At 37.1% G+C, this 25,376-nt stretch overlaps 1 protein-coding gene across 1 annotated transcript in view; it reads right to left on the minus strand.

Annotated features, from left to right (window-relative positions):
• RSPO2 (R-spondin 2) overlaps positions 1–25,376 on the minus strand; it is a 148,027-nt gene that overhangs the window by 66,444 nt on the left and 56,207 nt on the right. The window contains exon 3 of the mRNA XM_026495568.4: positions 3,723–3,911. Within this exon, the coding sequence (XP_026351353.2) occupies positions 3,723–3,911 (189 nt within the window). The remainder of the gene's footprint in view (positions 1–3,722; positions 3,912–25,376) is intronic.

Raw genomic sequence — 25,376 nt, forward strand, 5'->3', positions numbered from 1 at the left:
TGTCCACCTAGTGATAATTCACTGAACGCTCCATTTATCATCCTGAACATAGAATTCTTGTGATATTTCGTTTAAAGTTGTTTTTTTTAATCAGTAAGAGTGAGACAGTTGTGCAAATTGGGGGGGGGAGCCAGAGATTCTGGTAAATACCATACGATGCAAATATTCATGTGAAAAATAAATGAGCCCATCAAAGAAAAGCATATAAACAAAAAACTCATTTTTGTACTTTTTGTCAATAGCATCCATTGTTAGTGGGATGCAAGGGAAAAGGTCTATTAGTTAAGGCACGACCTGGCACAACTTTTGTAGAAGGCCATTTGACAACATAGACCAAAAGTCTATAAAATATGTAACATGGTTACATGTCAATCTTATCTCAAAAAAGCTGGAAAAATGCATTCTTTTTGAAGCTTATCTTATGCAAATAAATCAGACAAATGTATAAAATTACATGTGTGTATGTGAGAGAGACTATATGAGGATATCCTTCATATAACTGCTTATATTAGCGAAAAACTAAAGACAAATTTTAATAGGTAATATATTAGTATATATCCACTCAGTAGGATATATGAAGCTGTAGTTATTGACATTAACAAAATATTCATAATCCAATAAGTTAAAACAAGTCACAAAACAGAACAATACATTTGTAAGAGGAGAAAAACATAAACACCTATAGAAACAAATGGTTGAGAACAGAAGCCAAAATGTTAACTTTTGTTATCTTTGAGTGATTTTCTTATTTTGGCTTTTGCCTTTTAAGGTCTATGTGCTTTCTAAGCTCTCTACAAGGAATATTTATAACAACAATCATAACAAAGGTATAAAGCTTTTTCATGTAAATGAGTTTATCAATCAATGAGGAAAAAAGTGTGAGAGAAATATCACCTAACAGAATCAGAGACTACAGCAGCTCTTAGTGTCCATTAGTGTATGCATTTATTTTTCAAAATACGCTTCGAATGGTTAGTGAATTGGTTTTCACAAGCATGTCTGATTTTATAAGCTCCACACTGTATGCACCAAGAAGCCAACCCTAGCCAACACTTTACAGAGCAAGCCTTCCTTCAAAAGAAGGCTGTTGTTTTGCAACTGAAATATTACTCTAGTGATTAGAAAAGAGATGAGCAATTTCGTTTCTGGGAATTTTTCTAAAGCTACTCTTCTCTACAATAGAGCAATAATGTCTTACAGTGGGTAGAACTTCCACCTCCAAGTCTGTGACAGCTTTTCCAACTGAACTCTGCCTCCTCACCTCTGAATAGAATATAAACGATGGAACATATGCAAAGTATTGGGGGGGAGATAATTAGTATCAAAGAACCATGGCCATCCAAAGTCACATACTGAGAATTAAGAAATAATTTTTCACTTTCACTTTGATTCACAGGAACCTTATTAATAAGCCCTTCCCACTTGCACCAGATAAGTAAGGATTTCCTCTAGCTCAGTCAACTGCAACACCGATTGTGTTCACTTACAATAAGTATAACCAGAGCAAACCCGTTCTCTCATGCAAATTCACTTTCTAGGCTGATTTACAGTCACTGCTCTCCTTTCAGAGAAAAGGGGTAAACTTAGCCAAAATGTGCCTGTTAAGCCTGGCCTGGACGTATCTCCAAAGACGACCCTGTTGAAATGCTATGCAGTATTGCTGAGGTCGCTCTCCATACCAGTTTGCCTGGGACTGTCCTGGTTTACACCAGCGTCCCTGCGTAGTTATTAATAGCTGCCCTTTTGATTCGTCGATGTCCGACGGTTGAGTAAATATGATATAGTCAGCCTACTGCCCATACACAGGATGTGTAACGTGAGGCTGAGAACTTGGAATAACTGCCCGAAACATCTACACTCCAACTTCGTTTTCCTTGTGCCCTGATGATGTGGAATGAAAAATGCACCAAATATTCACAGACTCAAATCCCGTGACCCCACCCCCCACCACCAGGTGGTCTAATGCAATCTGAATAGAAATCCATTTCAAGGTAGACCTATCTTTCCATGAAAGTTAAAAAATTATGGGAGACAATTCACCAAATAGCCCCCAAACCACACAACTTAAGGACAAGGTACATATTTGCAAAAATTAGCCAGCCTGTTGATACATGTTGGGAGTTCTGTCTCTGTAATTATTAATCCAAACAATTCCATGAAATAGAAGTAGATCCGAATTTCCTCTGAGCCTATCTATTTCTATCTCTGCTAACGGCAAAACTATTCACCTTGAAACCTTAAGATCAAACTTGATTCTTTCTTTTCACTCTCTGAAATTAGTTACTAAGTCCCATTGATTCTATTTTTGAAAGCTCTGGATTTCATTACCCACAAACCTTCATCAGAATATGATTTCTAACCTGCAGTTATTACAGGAGGCTTTCTTTACTTTCTATCCTTCTCCAGTTCATCTCCCCACTCCCGCTACAATCATCCTGAACAAAGCAACCTCCTGGGTCCTCCGCTGCTCAAAACCTGCAGGTAACACCCAGGCTCCTCGGCCTAGCGCTCAGGACCTTTGTGGTTCTCAGTTCCAACCACACCTGCTACTAAGCACACGCCGCTCAAGGGTTCTCATCCAGGGATAGTACTTCACTAGGTGTTCGAAAATGTTGGGGGACATTTTTACTTGTCTCGATGACTTGTGGGCACAAAGCACATTTCATAGGCAGGGTCTGAGGATCCTAAGTGTTCAGCAACATAGATTAAATTGCCTTGCCAAAATACCAATAGCACCCCAGATGAGACTTGCTGTTCACAAGCACATTATTTTTAGACATGTGGTTCCTTCTTTCTAGAATCTATTAGTTCTGCCTCCTTCCAAAATAATATTGTCCTTGGGTGATTCCATTCAAACTCTCCTCTTACCTAAAGACCTTGGCTGATTTCATAACCATGTACACAAGTAGTAATGGGAGATAATTAACTTACTCCCATAACATACTGCTTGCCTGCTGACATAGCTTAGTGCACTGAATTAAGGTTAAACTTCTTACCCATTTGTCATTTCACTCCGTGTTATTTTTTTTCCTTATTCCCTCTATGCCCTAACATTTAAGATCATTAAAGAAAGGGATGTTACTGTGGCATCTCATCTCACTTTTTTTTCAACCCCAATTTCTACTGTTTACCTTGAAGTTGAGAATCATTCTATAAGTGATTTTTGGATTAAAAGATAAAAATCATTCCCACATGCCTATGTACAGAATGCCATTCCTTAATAACTTTTTTGTAGTAGTTAAACTTAGAACTCAGACTACTCTAAGGTGAACTAAATATTTTAGTTACATCTTTTCTCAGTAATGGTGCTTTACAGAATCCTAAATGTATTAAATTATAGATTAGACTAAACAAGGGATTACAAATTCAAAAAAAGGGGGGGGGCAAAAGAGGCCATAGACACTGTAGTGAAGTGGAGAGAATGTTCCCAATATATTAAATTCCTGGGGATTTTTGGGGGCGAGTGCTAAGCGTGCTTACAAAGATCTGCTAACAAGCTTGTGTTTGAGATGCTTGATATGCAAAAAATACTTAAATACTCTTAAAAAAAGGTGTGTGTGCAATATACTTCCAGACAAAAGATCAGAGTGTTCTTATCATACCCACTCAAGTTTAAACTTAGACTATCTCTGTAGCATATTAAACCTTCTAACTCAAAATTTTAAACTTAGCTCCCCTGGGTTGCATAAGTAGTAAATAGGAGACAAAAATCAACTGCTCACTTGCACATCTGTTCATATCTGGGGCTCGGTGTCCATAGTATCCGGATGGACAGGAATGCAGGCACTCTCCATACTGGCGCATGCCTTCTCTTCGAAGAAAGAAGAACAACTTCTGTTGACATCGGCTGCACCCATTGTCCTTTGAACAAGACAAACAACCCTTGCAAATGGGATTTGATACATAACTAGCTGTAAAAGAAAACACAAAACACATGTTCAAATTTGAGTATGATCAAGATGTCTGGTCAATACAATGTGGTGAGAAGACAAGTGACTCTTGTCCTACTTGAATCACATAGAAATACTAAACAAAATATTCCCCCCCCCCAAAAAAAAGGTTAATACACAACCAAACTTAGAAACAAAGAGGAAACTCAGAGTTCGAGATGAAACTGAATGGCTCACAGAGATGTTAGATCAGACAGAGGCAGACCTCATGGCAGGGTCTTGAATCCAGGCCAAGAAATAGGCATATGAAGACCAGATAATTGGGTCTCTTCATGGAGACTGGAGTTGTGAGGGCTGTTTGCACATGAAACAAATACTAGAAGTCCCCACCCCAATTTGCCAGAGATGAAGATTTCAACCACAGATTAGAGGCATAGGGTGGGAGAGTACAGTAGAGAGAAAATATAATCCATGAGACACAAGAACCCCAAATCTGCAATACATCCAAGTATGGGATCCAAGTTCAAGTTATCAGTGGAGCAGCAGATCACTAAATCAAGATGCTAACATAAAAACATCGATCCACGAAAACCCACAAAGAAAAAACTATGAAACTACCCTAAAGAAATGTTCTGCAATCCTGAGACCTAGAACTTGCATGGAAAGCCACCTTCAGATCAAAACGAACCAATCACAGGGACAAGCAAACCTCCACGAGGAAGAATCACCAGCCTCAGAGACAAAAATCTCACACGGAAAGAGTCAGAAATAAAAGAACAATCTGAAAGAGTCTTAAAGATGATTACCTTCAGAATACTTGAAGAGATAAAGTAAGGACTAGAAATCACATGGAAAGAAGCAATATCATCTAATGACTCTGCAATTAGAAAGAAATGAAAATTCTTCGGGGCGCCTGGGTGGCATAGCGGTTAAGCGTCTGCCTTCGGCTCAGTGCGTGATCCCGGCATTATGGGATCGAGCCCATCGGGCTCCTCCGCTATGAGCCTGCTTCTTCCTCTCCCACTCCCCCTGCTTGTGTTCCTTCTCTCGCTGGCTGTCTCTATCTCTGTTAAATAAATAAATAAAATCTTTAAAAAAAAAAAAAAGAAAGAAATGAAAATTCTAAAACTGAAAAAGAAAATTCTGTGAACAATTGAATAGGAGAAAAGGAAGGTATTTAACTAGAAAATGGGTTGAAATAACTGTAGCACCAAACACAGTAAAGATGATAATGTGGAAAGGGTAAGAAGCATGTACAAAGAAAATGAAAAATTTTAATACTCTATTATGTGCTACAGAATCAAAAACTAGAGAGCATGAGTAAGACATAATACCCAAAGAGATCCTGGTTAATCAGAAAGATGGATTCCTTAGATGAAAACATCAGAGATCGGAGCAGATCAGTAAAAACGAGTCTGCGTCTGAACACAACAGATTTATACTAAACAATGAAGTTAAACCAGAGAGAAACAGATCACCTAGACAGGAATTTTTACCTCCAGCAGACATCTCATCAGACATAATGTGTTAGATGATAGATTAACCTTCAACCTGCTAAGGGAAAATTATCAAACTATAATTCTATAAGTAATCAAATGGCAGTTTAAGAATGAGGGCAAAATAAAGATATTTTCAGCCAAAATAAAGGCAAGGAACTTATTAATCACTCACCAAAAGAATAAACGGCGTATATCCCAGAAAATAAAATGGAACTCAGGGAAGTAGAATATAATGAGCAATAGTGAATAAATCAATTGAGAAATATGTCAGTGTCGTCTATGAAAAGTATCAGTTTTTAAGAAGTATCAATGTCCAAGGTTTAAAAATAATACATTTGTATATTTAACAGCAGTAACGTGGAAGATTCTATGAGGGAAAACAAAGTAAAAGCATTCAAAGCTTCTATATTTTGAAAGAGGAAGACCAATATAGATTAAACTTCCTTAAGTTAAATGTATTTGCTAAAACTCTTGGTAGCGGCCACAGAAACAGTAATGTGTCACTTCTAAACCCGTGACAACACGGATGTAGTAAATGTATAAAATAGGAGTGGGAGGTAACGATCCAAATCTGTGACCAGGAAAATGGATAAATTATGGTATCTTTTAATAATGCAAAGAATTAAACTACTGGCATGTACCCAAACAGGAATGAAACTTCATTATATTAACAAAGGAAGCCAGACCCCCCCCCCCCCCCGCCCAATGTATGCTCTGTATAATTCTATTTATATTGATGTCAAGGACACATGCAGCTAATCTGTGATGACGAAAATTAGAACATTAAATACCTTCAAGGGTTTGGGACTGACTGGAAAGGGGTACGCAGGAATTTTTGGCAGGTGTATTTGTTTCCTAGGACTGCCTTAACAAATTACCACAATGTGGTGCTTACACACCAGGACTTCATTCTCTCAGTTCTGTGGATGAGGTCTGAAATCAAGGTGTCCAGAGGGTCCTGTTTCCTCTGAAGGCCTGAGGCAAGAAACCTCCTCGCCCCGTCTGGTGGCCCCAGATATTTCTTGGCTTGTGGTTATCTCCAATCTGATTCCATCTTATGTATCTCTGTGTGTCCCTTCTGTCTCTCGTAAAGATACGGTCTTTGGATTTAGGGCCCACCTTAATCCAATAGGATCTCATATCCATCCTTAATTTTATTTGCAAAGCCCGTTTTCAAACAAGGTCACACTCTGAGGCTCCAGGTGGACATGAATGGGAGCAGACATTGGGAGTGCGGACCCTAGTTAATCCACTACAGCAGGTGATGGAAACGTTCTAACGTTGACTGGATATTGGGTATACAATGTATATGTTTGCAAAACTTATCAAGCTGGGCATTTTTTAAATAAGTAATGTGCATAATTTATAAGTAACTTGTATCTGAATTTTTTAAAAAAAGAAAAAATAGGAAGGCCATACACTAACTTCAGGATAATGTAATTGTTACCTGTAATTACATCTCTTTCAAAGATTCTATAAATTATAGTGAATGCTCACCCATATGATATGCTATACTTTCATGATTTCTGTTTTTTTTTTTTTTAAATAACAGAAATAACCTATTGGAAGGACAAGGTGGGATAATACAAAGTAGATGTTGAAATAGCATCTGAAAATGGATCTATGAACCTTATGGAGTTTACTACATGTAACGATAAAAAGAGTAATTTCAAAGAAAATACTGTTTCCAACCCTGGCATAAAATTAAAAATGATACAATCTGACATCCCAATATAATTTCTAAAATATGAAAAATTCATGTAACTTTCAGTTATATTTTTGACCTTGCTTGGTATAGTGATAACAAGATATATTAGGTCACATGGACTTCATTTTATCAGGCTAACCTACCAAAGAAAGAAATGAGAGAAGGAACAGAAAACTCAGCAATTATTGAAACTTTTAGCTTTGAGGCCACATCCTATTTGCCCTACATATATTTTTTCGCATATTAAATTAGTATCAAGCCCTAAGTATTCAGACTAGCAGCTATACAACGAAGTACACTGTATACCATACTTTTCCTTGTAATGATTCAAACTAATGTTTTTACAGCTACTTGTAGCAGATCTATATAGGTTTTAGTCCCACAAGATGCTCTCCCTACTTCTCCTGGACTCCTATGGCCCTGATTTAATCTTATAGCTTCTCTTCTAGGGAGATCCCAAAACAGGAGTTTGGCTCCTTTTCCAAAAGGTAAAACAAAGAACCACCAAGGCACTCAGAACTAGGAATCAGAGCCAAGACTGCCCTTTGAACTGGCCATTAAGATTCGCTTCTTCCTGCTTATCCCAGGACTCTATTCTATCAACTGTTCAACTGCTTTTATCTACATACTGAATGCATTTCATGGATATTCTCTTGCAAACCTACTGATGCTTCTCAAACAGTTCCTTATTTACTACCATATTTTCTAAACTCTGCAACCGTGGAGGAAAAAAAAGAAACAATACAGATGAAAAGTTACTTCCTCAGATATAATCCCTAATAAACTTTTGGGAGACAGCTTTCTAGACACATATACATATATGTGACATAATTTGTATTTTCATAACTGACCATACTTCCCACATACCCTAACTTGCTCAGTTTCAGTCAAGTGGTGAACAGCTCTTCACAGCAATGAAAAAGACCAACATTGCTCTTGTATTTTTTTTCAAAGTGTCAGTTCTTCTGCCTCGCTTTACTACAACCGTTATCTCCAGCACTACTTTTTCTGAAGACCACAACCAGTTTTCTAATCCTTAATTCAAGACTCTCATCCTCATTTTCTGGTCCTCACAACTCTTGTAACTTGGGTCATTTCAGAAAGTTTTCTTCATCCTCTGGCTTCCATGATAATGTCTCCTCCTATACACTTAATTCCAGCTCTCACTTTTCTGACTTCCACTGAATCCTCTCATAACTCAGGCCCTTATTTCTTCTCAGACTAAGACAGTTATGGTGCCCCAACCCATACCCACCTCTCTCTCCTTTTCACTCCAAACTCTGTTGTTAGGTTGATTTTCCTGCATTAAGCTCATTGTAGGACTTCGGTTACACCTTGTTCTGACACGATAATATTGATTTATAAAGCATTTTCACATAGATGAAAATAAGCCTATACTATTTACAATTTCCCCAGCTGCCTTCTAAAGAGATTCTATCCTGACATCATTATTGGTGTCCTGAGCAGGGTGTAAGGAATAGGTAAGTGTCAAAAACTGGGATACAGCTCAACTTCTCTGTGAGCGAAAGGGGTAAAAATTGGAGAGAGGGTAAGTAGGGTGCAAAAAGCTGGGAGAGAGGAACAGAACTGGAGTCCTCGGTAGCTGTGGGGAACAGCGACTAGGGAGAACTCATTTTTATTTTCAGGGTTGTCTAAGAACATAAACCACCTAGGCACGAAGGCCCTGTGGCATGATATTTGGAGAAGCAATTGAGGTCTCTTGTGAAAGAGCAAGACTTAGAAGCAAACAGAAGACTAAGGCGAGGGCAGAGCGTGTTGGCTGGAGCTGTATCCGCGGGAGCCCCACACTGCAGAGCCCCCTGCAGCATGTCTGAGTGATCTGCTGGCTGCCTTCTGCTCTTCAATTTAACTACAGATTTGAAGAAGAATTATATCAAGGTTATCCAAAGCCCAAATGAGCTTCATAAGTAAGGAGAGAATTTGGAAGTTACATGCATAGCAGAATGGTTGAAAAAGGCTCTCTGTCATCACAAACAAAAGCTGAAGCTATGCTTTTAGTTCAAAAGTTAAACTAAGAGCCCTTTATCACCATAAATCACACTCTATCGTAACAAGGATGGAGAAGAGAGAATTACAGAACTAAGAGAATCAACATAAGTTAAAGCCTTTTTGTTTGGTTTTTATGTATCAGAAGCTAACTTTCATCTTGACCAGGAAGATTTCAGAGTCAACAAATTGTGCTCCACATTGTTATAAAAGTTTTCTTAAAATCATTAAAAGCTAGGCCTTATTTACTTGAACCTTGACTGGCTTAATGGAAATGAATCAAGGAATACTTATCTCAGTCCATATCGGTTATCTTTATAACCCTACAAATGAGGAATTCTCTTAAAGCAAAAGTGATGTAAGCCACATCCAACCTAAGTGATCTTCCCATCCCCCAATTTTCTCTAGCCACTAATAATGCTCCTCCACACTGAAGGACAAGAGCACATGTACTTTTTTGCAATGTGAAGCTTCATGTCCCGGACCTCAAATAGACTTTTAAGTTTAATTAACCACTGTCCGGTGTCAACTATCCTAGTTCTCTCTACGTTGTAAATCAACAACTTTATTCAACAAGAACTTCTTCGTCCATTATACGATGACTATACCAAGCTCAGTATCTAAAGCCAAGCAAAAATAGACTTTTAAACATGACTATAGTAATTTATTTGGTCAGGATCTTAATAAGTTAAATGGCTCTGCCTATTGCTATGAGATTTAATTCAAGTGTGCAGGTGAATAAACAGATCTTAATTCCCAGCTTTGATGACCATGTTTATTTGCTCTCTCTGTAAGCTTCAACTTTTCCAACTCTAAAGCCTGCTGAGATCCAGAGCCTCATCATTCCAACCAAAACACTTTTTCTAAATCTAGACCCACCCAAAATTCTAAAGATGAAATATATCATATAAAACATTAAAAACTCTTCAAAAAGGTCCTAGGCAGTAGCATTAACACAAATCTACACATATCACCTTGACAGAGAAAGGAACATGTGGATATAGAAAACAAGAACTATCAGGCAGAACCCAGGTAAGAATACCTGTAGTACTAACAAGTATACAAAGAGAGAAAAACAGCATAAATATTATTTCTTATTTCTAGTTATTTGTGTTGCTCTTAAATTGTAAGTTTGGTCTTTTGTGAATCCTGGTATTTAAGTTTGATCTTTTGTTAAATTAAATCCAGTTATTCACATTTTATCCCATAGTGCCTTTTATGTAGGTGTTGAATGTCCATCTGTTTCTAATATACTCCTAACACTTTTTAAAAGTGTTCCCCTGTTTCAGGCCCTTGCCAAGCAAGAAGAAATCTAAATTCCTTCTTGGTGAAGGCATCCATTCCTGACAAAAGGTACAAATTTCGAATTCTAAAATAATGGAACTGAACAATGGATGGTTGGCCCCTTAGCCTCACTCCCTATTTGCTGGAAGAATTCAAAGATTTTTAAAGATAAACAATTACTATCAACTTCATCGATCAAACTTACGGCACCAATAACGAGAATCCTGCCTGTTGTATTCTATACAGATCAAGTGGGGCATAGATCCTCCCACTAGGGCTTGGCAACATTAGGAGCAAAAAATCCTTTAATCATGGGTACTAGCAAGCTCAAACCCAACTAAGCAACCAAAGTCACGAGTTAAGGAGCTACAGAAGATTTGACCAAAATGAAAAAGGACTATCTTAGGATACCTTACTTAGTTTTACAGTAAGTTGTGAATATTTATAGAAAATAACATGGAACATGTAATCTGATCCTTGATGTAAAGACAACAAATTTTAATACTCTTGATGATTATAGTCCTCATGCTTCAGAAAGGAAATAGATGTTAAAATTAACAATGTTAATAAAGTTTAAAGATAAATTTCTAAAATGTCCACTTAACATGTATTCTAGAAAAAAAATCTGAGAATAAAAGGCAAACTTGTACCAAAAAATCCCAAAATTCTACAATCTCTAGAATTGAACCATATTTCTCAGAATCTCTTTTGTCTTTTGAGTTCTTTAATAGATAACAGTATTGTTAAGTAAAAGACTTAAAAACTTAATTTCTTGAAGAACTACTAGCTTAGGGAAATCCATATAAATTGGCTACCTACAAGTTAGATGATGATTTGATAATAATTCCATTTTACCCACCTAAAATAGGACAGTTAGGAATGAAAGACTCAATAGGATCTTATCTCTACAAGTAATTCTTGGGAAAATAACATTTCTAAAAATTTATAAGACCCCCCCAAATATGGAAATCATTTTGAGAGAGGAGCATTTTTTTTAAAGATTTTATTTATTTATTTGACAGAGATAGAGACAGCCAGTGAGAGAGGGAACACAAGCAGGGGGAGTGGGAGAGGAAGAAGCAGGCTCACAACGGAAGAGCCCGATGTGGGGCTCGATCCCGCAACGCCGGAATCACGCCCTGAGCCGAAGGCAGACGCTCAACCGCTGTGCCACCCAGGCGCCCCTGAGAGAGGAGTATTTTAATGATGTTAGGATTCAAGGTCTTTAATTAGATGATCTTGCTTCTCTCACAAAAGTATGTATCTCACCGTACCAAACCTCAAGGTGCCCAGGAGATTTTAAAATACAGAGGGAGGGACAGAGCTAAATGGAGTCACAGATTTATATTAACACATAAAGTGTTAATAACTTGAAAAAAATGAAGAAAATGACCACAGTCACAATCTCCTCATTACTCTCCAGTGCCCTTTGAGCCATAATCCTCATAGACTGGCACCTCTGAACTACACTGACCACCACAGTTAACTGTGGCCAGCGTGTGGTTCACTGGGCAGGAATTCTCCCCCCCAGAGCATGTATGCTTTAAGTGGGACAACTAAGATGTCACAGGGAAGCCCAGAACAGTCAGTAACTGCAGGTCAAGGAAAGATGATGAATCAAGACACAGTTGCAAAATAAATGTGGAGCCTTACATGCGTCTGTTTGAGAGCATAACAAACCTATCCAGAACTTCACAAGCCACAGACCTTATTAGCAGTTAAATCAGTCGGCCCAAAGCGGAGGAGTGAACAACTCCGGTAGCACATAAAAATTCAAAAAAATTAAATGGAATTTAGAAATTCTCCAAAAACATATTTCTAAAATGGTCATGAAGACCCTAAGTAAAAAGACAAGTCATGTATATGGAAAAAAGTAGCCATGTATATACAGACACAGATATAAAATAAAATAAAATAAAATCAGAAGCCCTCAATTTAGCATATACAGTTCCCCAAATGAGGTATTTCCCATAATTAATGCTCACTTTGGAAGCCAGGCCTATAAGAATTATTCCTTTTCCTCCCCTAAACTCTTTGACAAAAAATCGTAATGCATATTCTATTCTAGACGTTAATTCTGACAGATGATAAGGGGAGAATGTACAATTAAGGTTCAGAACACACTTACCACAGAACTAAGCTCACGTGGGCAAATGCCACCACCAGCATCAGAAAACCATCAGCTTCTATAACTGCTAACAGCAAGAACTTTTAATTAGTTGATGAAATCAGAGAAAAATAGAGATGGTCTGAGATTGCTCATTTTTTCAAAGATATATGATGTTTTTGAAACAAGGGAAGAGTCATACGTTGTATAAAACAAGCCACCTGCTTGAATCTGTGAAGGAGAAAAAAAAATGTACTCCATAAAACTATTCTAACGCTAAACGAAAAGCAAGCTTAAAGTTAGAACGTGTGCGATGCTATAAGCCGTAGCCAGAAATTGCTGTGTAGTACAGATCATTCATGCCAAGTGTTGGCTTGGGCTTTCACGACATACTTAAGCAACCCCATGGAAATGTTGACAGACTGCTGGTGCTAATGGTAACTCCAACATGAGATCTAAATATATACATTTATGAAGATTGTGAAACCACCACTCTTACAGGGTTCCATGTTTACATAAGAAGATAATCCAATTATTTAAATAGAAAAAAACAAACTGCTCACAAACAGAGCCAGAATTTTATTCCATAAAGTACTTAAGTACATCTTATACTAACACTATTTCAAAATAGTTTTGCGTACTTCGTAAGTACTGTAACATAAGTGCCATAGTATCTGACCCATCTAGCTGCCTGTAGAAAAAAATCTCCCCCATTCTGACTGTACAAAAATTAAATGGTTTCTAAAAAGGGGAGGTGGGGCAGGATGGATCCTATTCAATATATATTCCCATTCCCATCACAGATGAGGAATTCAATGATCCCTCATATACCACCTGCATCCTAGAGTAGAAACTAGTTTGGTAACTTCTGCTTATTCCACTTTTAATTTAAAACAATAAATGGAAAGCAAACTGGATGGCTTATTTGGTGCCATAAACACAGCCCTCAAGAAGAATCTGTGTCATAACTAACCAGATTAAAGACTCCATGTGTTTTAGATGTGGAAACTTCCATGGGTCATACCACTGTGTTTTAAATTTGAGAATGAACACTCTATTAGCTACACTGTCCCAGAGAAAGGTTTCTTCAAACAAAGATAATAAAATTTTTTTAAGTTGCATTAATGAAAAACACACTAACAAACCCTTAGGGTTGACAAACATTATTATGCAATAATTATTCAAGACTACACTATGATGCAAAAAAAAAAAAAAGTGAAAGCTTTATTATATTCAATGTAGGTCACTTTTGGTAAAATTCACATACATGAACAAAAATCAGAATGATTCACTACTAAATCTCCAGACCTACACAAGATACAGTTCTCAATTTTTAACTCAATTGTCTGCATCGAACATTTAGAAACAGCCTATATTAAAATGCTTTGTCAACACACCTCACCACAATCCTGACTGTAGACCCAGTTTGAAATCTATCTGCTTCACTAGTCTTTCATTCTAAGAAAGTTCTGTCTATTCAGAACAAGAAGCAATGAAAAAGAGGAAAGTCAAAAAGGGGGGGAAAAGAAAAGAAAATTGAACTTGGAGAATATGGTACGTGACAAATTGCAGGCTACATGTTTTCATACTTTTTGAAAGTCATGCTTATTACTCATAATTTCTGTTTATCAAAGTGAATAAACAGATCTGAGAGTTTAAGAAACCTTTCCAAGGTCAGTTTGTTAGTGACAAATTTGAATCCAGCTCTCTGAAAAGCCATGCTTGTTCTTTCCCCATTAGGAGATACATGTGCAGCACCTGGAGAAAAAATCCATTAAAGCATGACCGAAATGGAGTTCCTTCAAATTAGGCTGCACCCTTGTAATTTGCTCACAGTGCCTTTGCTCTGTGTTTACCTGGAGTAAAATAACCAAAGTTCCTTTTGATGATTAGTCACTAACAGCACTATACTAATTCTTTCCTAACACAACTAGGAACATATTAAGTCTCATAAACCAACAAAATTAAGATGTCATCCACAAAAACATTTCAGAGGAACACTGTTGATACAACAAAAAGGATAACAGGGGGAAACTGAGTTACGGGTTTCTTCTGGCAGAGGTTAAAGAGGATCTTCAGAATTATGAATGGAAAGTATTTGGGCACACAGCAAAAGGCCAGCACTTTAATAGGGATCTCTACTTGACAAGTTCAAAGGGAAAAAAAAAAAAAAAAACAAACCTACCCAAACCATACAATTTCCTGCAAGTGGGCCGCTCCCCTCACCATCTTTGAAGACAGATGCCGTCCTCACCAAGGGACCTTTGAAGTAACACAGCAGGCATACCTGTGTAATTAGAAAGGCTGGGGACGCTACTCAAATGATCAAAACTAGACTTTAAAGATGCACTGAAGTGGGGATATATGGACTAACATTCTGACACAGAGGAGAAACTTCTGTTCTAGATGGATTTGGAGAGCACTTTGCCGCTGCTCTCTGACCACAGTTCTCCTCCATTTCCTCCAGGCCTTGAAAGCCAAAAGCAAACTGCCTATTAATGGAAAACTGTAAAGAGCGTTTGGTCACTTGAGAGTGGAAAAGCCATATGCATATGTGTTTACAGCCATGGATGTATATATAGCCACAGACATGAATATACACCTACATTTATACATGTATATACAAACATATGCATATACTATTTTTTCTGAACCATTTGAGTACAAGTAGCAGACATTATGCTCTTTTATGTCTACATTTTCTCAGCCTTCAGTATGTATTTCCAAAAACAAAGACATTGTCTTACATCAGCCATATCAATACAATACTATTTTCTAATCCATAGTCTATATTCAATTATTCCATAATGTCCTTTGTATCTATTTTTCTCCTAGACTAGAATCCCATCCAAGTCTATGCATTGCATTCGGTTGTCATTCTTTAGTCTCCTTAAATCTGGAACAGTTCCTCTTTCATGAGTTTGCATTTTGGAAGATAATAGGTCAGTTATTTATAGAAAGTTTATGTGGGTTTGTCTGATACTCCCTCATGACTGGCCACACATTCTTGGGATAATATACGAAGTGAGGTTATGTCCTTCCTTGTGCATGTCAAGCGGCACCTGATGCATTTGGTTGTATTACTCGTGGCATTAACCTTGATGCCTTGGTTAAGACGGGGTCTACCAGGTTTCTACACAGCAAAGTTACTACTTTCCCCTCATAGTAAGTAATTTCTGAAAAAAAAAATACAGTAACTTGTATAAACATCCTGTTCTTCATCACAATTCCACATACTAGTTATGGTATCCGTTTTTTATTCTTGCCTAAGTCCGTTCTCATTCTGATAGCTCTCAAAGGTGATTGTCTAACTCCATCATTCCTCCACTGATTAGGGGGTGTTCAATGTTAGGAGGAGCTTGCCCTTCTCCTGCAATTGTTTGTCTGCTTGTCCGTATCAGTAGGGAATCACGGATGTTATTCAGTGGACTATCATCTCTTAACTGAATTTAATGCTCATCTTATTCCAGATTTGTTCAGTATGAGCCCTTCAAGGTGCTGTGGTTTTTAAATTGTATTTTATGTGCATGACACCAAGTGTTTAGGGGTAAAGGGGGAAGATTTAATATATCCTGGAAGAACTAAGGAATAGGTGATAATAGGAGCTAGGTGTTAAAGAGAAAGCAGAAGTTTGCTCACTGGAGGAGGATAGCCCAAAAAGAGGGCAGTATGTGCCAGATGTACGCACAGGGTTGGGGAATGCAAGGAAAAAATGTTTAATAGGTCTGATAAATCTTGGCTTATTTTATTTACAATTTATCTTTCAGCCAACAGCAAAAACAACAAAAGGAGCCACTCAGTACTTAACTTGGATTCAAGGAAAAATGTGTAGAGAACACAGAAATTATGATGTTACCATGGAGTTTATAACAGTAGAATACAGAAACTGTGACTCTAGAAATGTAATTGAAGACTTTAAGAAAGTCTATTTTTTTTTTAAGTTTAAAAGGAAAGACTGGATTTGCAGCCAATGTCTCTAGATTAGAATAGGTGTTAAGAGGGTGTTTTTCAAAATAAGAAATCTACTGTGGCATCTGGGTGGCTTACTTGATTAAGCACCCGACTCTTGATTTCAGCTCAGGTCTTGATCTCATGGTCGTGAGTTTGAGCCCCACACTGGGCTCCACACTGGGCAAGGAGCCTACTCAAAGAAAAAAAAAATCTACTTATAAAATCCCAAAGAGGGAAAAAATGAGTAACATTCTATAGAATTCAATATGGTTTTATAGCAAGCTCTCTGATAATTTCAAACATTTTAAGCAACATGTACAAAAGGATATATTCAGGAAAAAAATAATCACAAAATAAATGTGAAGAAGGCTAAGGTTTCCTAAGGTTTATGGATATTTTTTAGAGCAAAATTAACAAAAAAAGAAAAGTTAAACAACTATTCAGATACGGGTAATATTACATGAAAGAGATAGACAAATTTTTATTTTCTGCTTTCATTTCTGTAATAGTTAAAAATAAAGAACTTCAAAGTGAAGGAAAATCAAACATGGCTTAAAAAATATTGAAATACAAGATAGGCAGAAAGATGCTAATGAATTATTATATATATATTTTTAAAGATTTTATTTATTTATTCGACAGAGATAGAGACAGCCAGCGAGAGAGGGAACACAAGCAGGGGGAGTGGGAGAGGAAGAAGCAGGCTCATAGCAGAGGAGCCTGATGTGGGGCTCGATCCCATAACACCGGGATCACGCCCTGAGCCGAAGCAGACGCTTAACCACTGTGCCACCCAGGTGCCCCGAATTATTATATCTTTATATATATATTTTAAGTATTGATAAATTGGTTCCTCAAAAAATAAAACATTTTTTTTTTTGAGAGAGAGCATGCAGGCAGGGAGAGGGGCAGAGGAAGAGGGAGAGAATTGTAAGCAGGCTCCAATGCCCAGTGCAGAGCCCAACACAGGGCTCAATCTTATCACCCAGAAGATGATCTAAGCCAAAATTCAAGAATTGGATGCTTAACCAACCGAGCTGCCCAGACACCCCATAAAATAGGAATTTAAAGACAGATGGATAAATGTTTGATTTTCAGTAAGTTGGAAAACTGAACTTCAGAATCTCCAAATTCTAGAAGACATTTCAGGACATCAGAGTTGTAAACATTTATACTTTAAAACAATTATTATAAACACCTATCTTGGTATTTATAAGTCACTAAGAATAAGTCCCATCAAAACTAACCGCATTTTTAAAAAAAATCATAATTCCCCTTTTCTCTCCCTATTACATATCATTACCTCTATGCACACAAAGATCTATGGATAGAAAGAAAAGAATGGAAATGCACATGCACATTTTTGATAAATTATTTGGAAGTTACAAGCATCACAATACTTCACATGAAATTTAGCATACACCTTCCGAGAATAAGAACATTTTCTTATGTAATCACAATACCATTGTAGGACCTCAGAAATTTAACACGGGTAAAATAATATTACTAGTATGCTGTCTATATTCATATTTCCTCAGCTATTCCAAAATTGTTCTGTTTTTCCCATCTACCCAGAAACTAATCAAAAGGGTGGCTCAGTCAGGTAAGCATCTGCCTTTGGCTCAGGTCGTGATCTCAGGGTCCTGGGATGGAGCCCCACATCAGCCTCCCTGCTCAGTGGAGAATCTACTTCTCCCTCTCCCTCTGATCTCTCACTTTCACTCTCTGAAATAAATAAAATCTTGAAAAAAAAAAAGGAAGAAAAGAAAAAGAAACCAATCAAAGACTGTGAACTGCATTTGGTTTGTTTCCTTAGTCTTTTCAATTAGGAACACTTCATCCACCATTCTTTGTCTTTCTAGACATTGAGATCTTTTTGAGTCTAGGCCAGTTGTCTCATAGAATATCTTACGATCTAGGGGCGCCTGGGTGGCACAGCGGTTAAAGCATCTGCCTTCGGCTCAGGGCGTGATCTCGGTGTTCCGGGATCGAGCCCCACATCAGGCTCCTCCGCTATGAGCCTGCTTCTTCCTCTCCCACTCCCCCTGCTTGTGTTCCCTCTCTTGCTGGCTGTCTCTATCTCTGTCAAATAAATAAATAAAATCTTTAAAAAAAAAAAAAAAAAGAATATCTTACGATCTGCATTTGAAGGACTGGGGCCACATAATTAGATTTACCATTTTGCCATCATTAATATGATAATTTAATTTTGGCAGGGATCATCACCATCCTAACACCATTAGGTGAAAGTTTACCAGGAAAAATTTTGCCCAGGAGGTTACTTAATTCCAAAGGAGGAAGTATGCCTTTATTTCATAAGCAGACTAGAGCACACCTAGTTAAAACTTGCCACATTCAGCCCAGGGACCAAACACTGCCCACAATAGGCAAAGAAAGCTGCTAAAGACAGCTGGCCTGAAGGATAAAGCTGCCAGGACAAAACAGCAGAGTGCATGCAGCACGCACTGGAGACACTCCCTGAAGCGCTAGGCCCTGGGGAACAGTGGATACTACACTGCAGGGCACCACAGGACCTCTTCATAAGTTCATTTTCCTCAAGAACAGGAGATATAGCTGACTTTCCTAACACAGAGAAGCAGGCATAGAGACTTAGACAAAATAAGATAGAAGAATTTGTCCCAAGTGAAAGAACAGGACAAGGCCATAGCCAGAGATCTAAGTGAAACACATATAAATAACATGCCTGATAGAGAATTTAAAGTGATGATCATAAAGATACCCACTGGACTGGAAAAAGAGTGGAGGACATCAGTGAGACCCTTAACACAGAGATAAGGAATAACAGCACAGATAAAGGGTTCAATAATTAAAATGAGAAATACTTTTGATGGAAAGAACAGCAAGCTGGAAGAAGCAGAGAAACAAATTAATGACCTAGAAGACAGAGTAATGCAGAGTAATCAAGCTCAACAAGAAAGAGAAGAGAAATGGGCAAAATGAGAAGAGACTTAGGGATCTCAGTGATTCCATCAAACGTAATAACATTCACATTATAAGTGTCCAAGAAGAAGAAGAGAGAGAAAACGGGACAGAAAACTTATTTGAAGAAATAATAGCTGAAAACTTCCCCAATCTGGGGGAAGGATACACATATCCAAATGCAGGAAGCATAGAGAACCTCCAACAAAATCAACCAAAGCAGATCCACACCAAGATATAATTAAAACGGCAAAGTACAGTGATAAAGAAGAAATAGTAACAGCAGCCTGACAATAACAACAGTTACATATGTGGGAAAGCCCATACGGCTATCACAGAATTTTTCAGCAGAAACGTTCAAGCCCGAAGGCAGTAGCATGATATATACAAAATGCTGAATGGGAAATATGTGCAGCCAAGAATACTTTATCCAGTAAAGCTATCATTCAGAATAGAAAAAGATAAAGAGTTTCTCAAACAAAAGCTAAAGGGCTTCATGACCAACTAAGCTAAACCTACATGAAAAGTTAAATGGGACTCTTAGAATGGAAAGGGAAAGACAGCAAGAGAAAGAAAAAGAGAAAGCACAAAAAACAGTAAAAATAGGTATATCTCTAAAACTCAGTCAAGGGACTCACAAAAGGATGTAAAGCATGATACCGTATACCTAAAATGTGGAGGGGAGAGAAGTAAAGAATGGGTTCAAATTTAAGTGACCATCAATATAATCTAGGTTGCTATATACAGAGGTTATATACAAACCTAATGGTCACCACAAATCAAAAAATAGTAACAGATATGCAAAAAAATGAAGAGACAGGAATCCAATTATATCACTAAAGAAAGCCAGCAAACTGTGAGAAGAAGAGAAAAGGGGACAACAGAAAAACTACAAACACAACCACAAAACAAGTAACAAAATGACAATAAACACATACTTATTAATACTTACTTTTAATGTAAATGGACTAAATGTTCTAATCAAAAAGGATGACAGAATGGATATAAAAACAAGACCCATCTATATGTTGCCTACAAGAAACCCTGTTGAGACCCAAAGACACTTGTAGATTGAAAGTGAGGGGTTAGAGAAACATCTATTATGCAAATGGAATTGAAAAGAAAGCCAGGGTAGCAATACTTAGAGCAGACAAAGTAGATTTTTTTTTGGGGGGGGGGTAAGGGGGCAGGGGCAGAAGGAGAGGGAGAGAGAGAATTTTAAGCATGTTCCACACTGGGCTTGACCATGTCCTGAAATTAAATCAAGAGTCAGATGCTTAACCAACTGAGCCACCCAGGCACCTCAACAAAGTAGACTTTAAAACAAATACTGTAACAAGAAACAAAGAAGGACACTATGTAATAATAATGGGGACAATCCAACAACATATAAAAATTACAAAAATTTATGCACCCAACAAGGGAGCACCCAAATATATACAACAGATAATAACATAAAGGAACTAATTGATAATAAAATAATAGCAGGGGACTTAAACATGTCACTTACATCAATAGATCATCAAAACAGAAAAACAAGGAAACAATGGCTTTCACAGCCAGAACCAGATGGTTCAACAGATATATTCAGAACATTCCATCCTAAAACAGCAGAATATACATTATTTTCAAATGCACATGAACATGCTCCAGAATAGATCATATATTAGGCCATAAAACATGCCTCAACAAATTCAAAAAGATCTAAGTCATACCATGCATCTTTTCTGACCACAACACCCTAAAACTAGAAGTCAACAACAGGAAAAATTCTGGAAAGACCACAAATATGTGGAGCTTAAATAACATGCTACTAAACAATGAATGGGTCAACCATGAAATAAAATTAAAAAGTACATGGAAACAAATGAAAATAAAAACACAATGGTTCAAAACCTATGGGATGCAGCAAAAGTGGTTCTAAGAGGGAACTTCATAGCAATACAGGCCTACTTCAAGAAGCAAGAAAAATCTCAAACAACCTAACCTTACCCCTACAAGAGTTAGAAAAAGAACAAAACCTAAAACCGGCAGAGGGAAGGAAATAAATATTAGAGCAGAAATAAGTGATATAGGAACTAGAAAAATAGAATATGTCATTGAAACCAGGAGCTATTTTTTTTGAAAAAATAAAGTAAAATTGATAAACCTCTAGCCAGACTTATCAAAAGAGAGAGAGAGAAAGGACTCAAAATTACAAATGACAGAGGAGAAATTATATCTTTCCTTCACTATGTAGAAGCTTTATTTTGATATAGTCCTAATAGTTTAATTTTGCTTTTTTCCCCCTTGCCTGAGAAGACATATCTAGAAAAATGTTGCTTTGGCCGATATCAAAGAAGTTAGTATCTGTGTTCTCTTCTAGGATTTTTATGGTTTCAGGTCTCATGTTTAGGTATTAAGTCCATTTTTAATTTATTTTTGTGTATGGTATAAGAATAATCAAGCTTTTTTCTTTTGCATGTTGCTGTCCAGTTTTCTCAACACCATTTGTTGAAGAGACTATCTTTTCCCCATTGCATATTCCTTCCTGCTTTGTCAAAGATTAATTGACCATAGAGTTGTGGGTTTATTTCTGGGTTTTCTGTTCTATGTGTCTATTTTTGTGGGGTACCATACTGTTTTGATGACTACAGTTTTTAAATACAGCTTGAAGTCTAGAATTTTGATGCCTCCAGCTTTGCTTTCTTTTTCAAGATTGCTTTGGCTATTTGGGGTCTTCTGTGATTCCATACAAATTTTGGGATTCTTCATTCTAGTTCTGTGAAAAATGCTGTTGGTATTTTGATAGGGATTGCATTAAATATGTAGATTGCCTTGGGTAGTATAGACATTTTAACAATATTTGTTCTTCCAATCCATGAGCATGGAATGTCTTTGCATTTCTTTGTGTCATCTTCAATTTCTTTCATCAATGTTTTACAGTTTTTAGATTACAGGTCTTTCACCTCTTTGGTTAGGTTTATTCCTAGGGATCTTACTATTTTGGGGTACAATTGTACAAATACCATATGATTTCACTTATATGTGGAATTTAAGAAACAAAACCAATGATCATACGGGGGGAAAAAAAGAGGAAAACCAAGAAACAAACTCTTAAGTATAGAGAACAAACTGATAGTTACCAGAGGGGAGGTGGGTGGTGGGATGGGCTAAATAGGTGATGGAGATTAAGGAGTACACTTGTTGTGAAGAGCACCAGATGTTTTATGGAAGTGTGTAATGATTATTATACACCTGAATATTACACCGTATAGTAACTGGAATTTAAATAAAAATTTAAAACTTAAAAGCTCAACACCCAAATAACAAATAATCAATTTAAAAATGGGAAGACATGAAAAGACACTTCTCCAAAGACAAACAGATGACCAACAGATACATGAAAAGATGCTCAACATCACTCATCCCCTCACACCTGTCAGAATGGCTACCCTGGACAACACAAGAAACAACAAGTGTTGGTGGGGAGGTGGAGAAATGGGAACACTCCTGCACCATTGGTGGGAATGTAAACTGGGGTAGCCACTGTGGAAAACAGTACAGACAGTCCTCAAAAAGTTGAAAATGAAACTACCCTATCATCCAACAATTGCACTACTGGATATTTACCCAAATATGAAAACACTAATTCAAAGGGATACATGTACCCCTACGTTCATAGCAGCAGTATTTATGACAGCCAAGTTATGGAAGCAGCCCACGTGTCCATCAACTGATGAATGGATAAAGATGTGGGGTGTGTGTGTATGTGTGTGTGTGTGTGTGTGTGTGTGTGTGTGTGTGTGTATAGGTATATAATGGAATATTATTCAGCCACAAAAAATGAAATTTTGACATTTGCCATGACATGGATGGAGCCAGAGAGTACAATGCTAAGAGAAATACATCAGTCAGCGATAGACAAATACCCTATGATTTCACTCATACGTGGAATTTAAGAGACAAAAAAAAAAATACGTGCAAAGAAAAAAAAAAAAAGACAAGCCAAGAAACAGACTCTTTAACTACAGAGAACAAACTGTTACCAGAAGGGGGGGGGGGCGGATGGGTAAAATGGGCCGATAGGGAGTGTACTTGTCTTCGATGAGCACCGGGTGATGTATAGTATTATTGAATCACTACATTGTACTCCTGAAACAAAGATAACACTGTATGTTAACCATACGAGAATTTAAAGGAAAGTTAAATTTTAAAAAACAAACTTTCCACTTCCTATGTTCACACAGAAAAATCTTAGAAAAAGAGACACAAAAATGTTAACATGGTAAGTGCAGGGAGGTAAAAGGAGTCCATCTTCTTACACAGTTCGGCACTTCATAAATGTCCCGCATGAACCACACTGCTTTTCCAGTGGAAATGATGCTATTTTGGAAATAAAAGGTTAACAGCAATTATTCTGCCTTAAAATAAAATGTTTTAAAGAATTTAAAGAATTTGGTTTTCAAAATAATTTTGGTACCAAATTACAATGGACCCCTTCTTTCCACTTCTTAGTTTTTTACTCTGAGTTATCCACAGTTTCACATGTGAACTGAGAAAAAACAAATTCTTCACTTACATCAGTGACTCACACGAAAGAACAGGGACATGGACCATTTCAACCACTTGCACTGAATGCGCATGCTTATCCACACAGAAGAACGAATCGGGCAGGGAGGAGTAACTGTCTCTTTAAAAGACACAAAATCCTAATTTGCTTAAAATACACACAGGAACCCAAAGGCCTTAATAACCTTAATTACAATTTCCTCCAAGTAGAACATTTGTAAGCCTTAAATCCCTTTACTGAGTTTATTGCCAATAATTAGGCAAAGTACACAGAACTGAAAGTGTGTGCATGTGTGTGTTTAAATTTAATGAAATCAAGAAACGTTGGTGTCATTTAATCACCATTTTCAAAACAGAATGGAAATATTTAAGACGGAGAAGGAAGAGAGATGGAAGAACTCAGAATAGGTGAAAAAGTAAGTACCTCTAGATTAGCTCAATGTCCAAATAGAGTATTTGGTTCCTGTCCACCCAAATTATTTCTTTTAATTATCCCTTAAACTTTCCAAAAGCATATTTTAAGGGAAAGCTGAAACCAAGATTGGTTTTGAAAACTACAGTGCTACATTAGCAAGTAATACTTTAAAGCTTGTTTGCAAAATGTGGTTCTCAGCCCTGCGGTAGCATTATCAACTGGCGGCAGAAGCTCAGGTCTCACTCCGCACCTGGTGAATCCAAATCCATATTTTTTAAAATATTTTTTTATTATATTATGTTAGTCACCATACAGTACATCCCTAGTTTTTGATGTAAAGTTCCATGATTCATTATTTGCCTATAACACCCAGTGCACCATGCAATACATGCCCTCCTTAATCCATATTAAAACAAGGTCCCTAGTTGATTCCTACACATTGCTTTAAGGCATTCAGATCAAGGTTCTGAATACAACACCCCTTCCCCTCCCCCCAAAAAAGTAATATGGCAAATAAATCTCTGTACCTGAAAACACTAAAATCATCTTTTTGCATATATGTAAATTAAATTGATTCAAAGGGGAATTTTATATATCTATCAGAAAAACCAAAATTCATAACTGAAGTAGAATCTATTTTATTCTCTCAATCTTAAACTGCAAACTGAAAATGGGTTGATGTGCAAGAGAAATCCCAAGGGTGGAAGATTTTCCAGGGTTATTAGTTGACCCTATTCAACCTATAGTGTGGGAAACTACTAATTCATAAAGTGCCATCATAGTCAAGTACAGTCTACCTAATAAAAAGATCTTCCTAAGAGTTGAAAAATGTGCTTTAGAAGTACACTAAATAAGGGAGAATTAACGAAGATTAGGAAATATAAAAGTTAAGGTTTTCAAGTTTTCATTCATTGAAATTTACAACCCTCATATTGGAATTTACGCTAAATTTACAACCCACACAGATCTGGCACCGATCAGAGTCTAATGGGTCTTGCCACATTGGATCAGACTCACAATCCTT

This window comes from Ursus arctos, unplaced genomic scaffold (assembly GCF_023065955.2).
Source record: "Ursus arctos isolate Adak ecotype North America unplaced genomic scaffold, UrsArc2.0 scaffold_6, whole genome shotgun sequence".
Lineage (NCBI taxonomy): Eukaryota > Metazoa > Chordata > Mammalia > Carnivora > Ursidae > Ursus > Ursus arctos.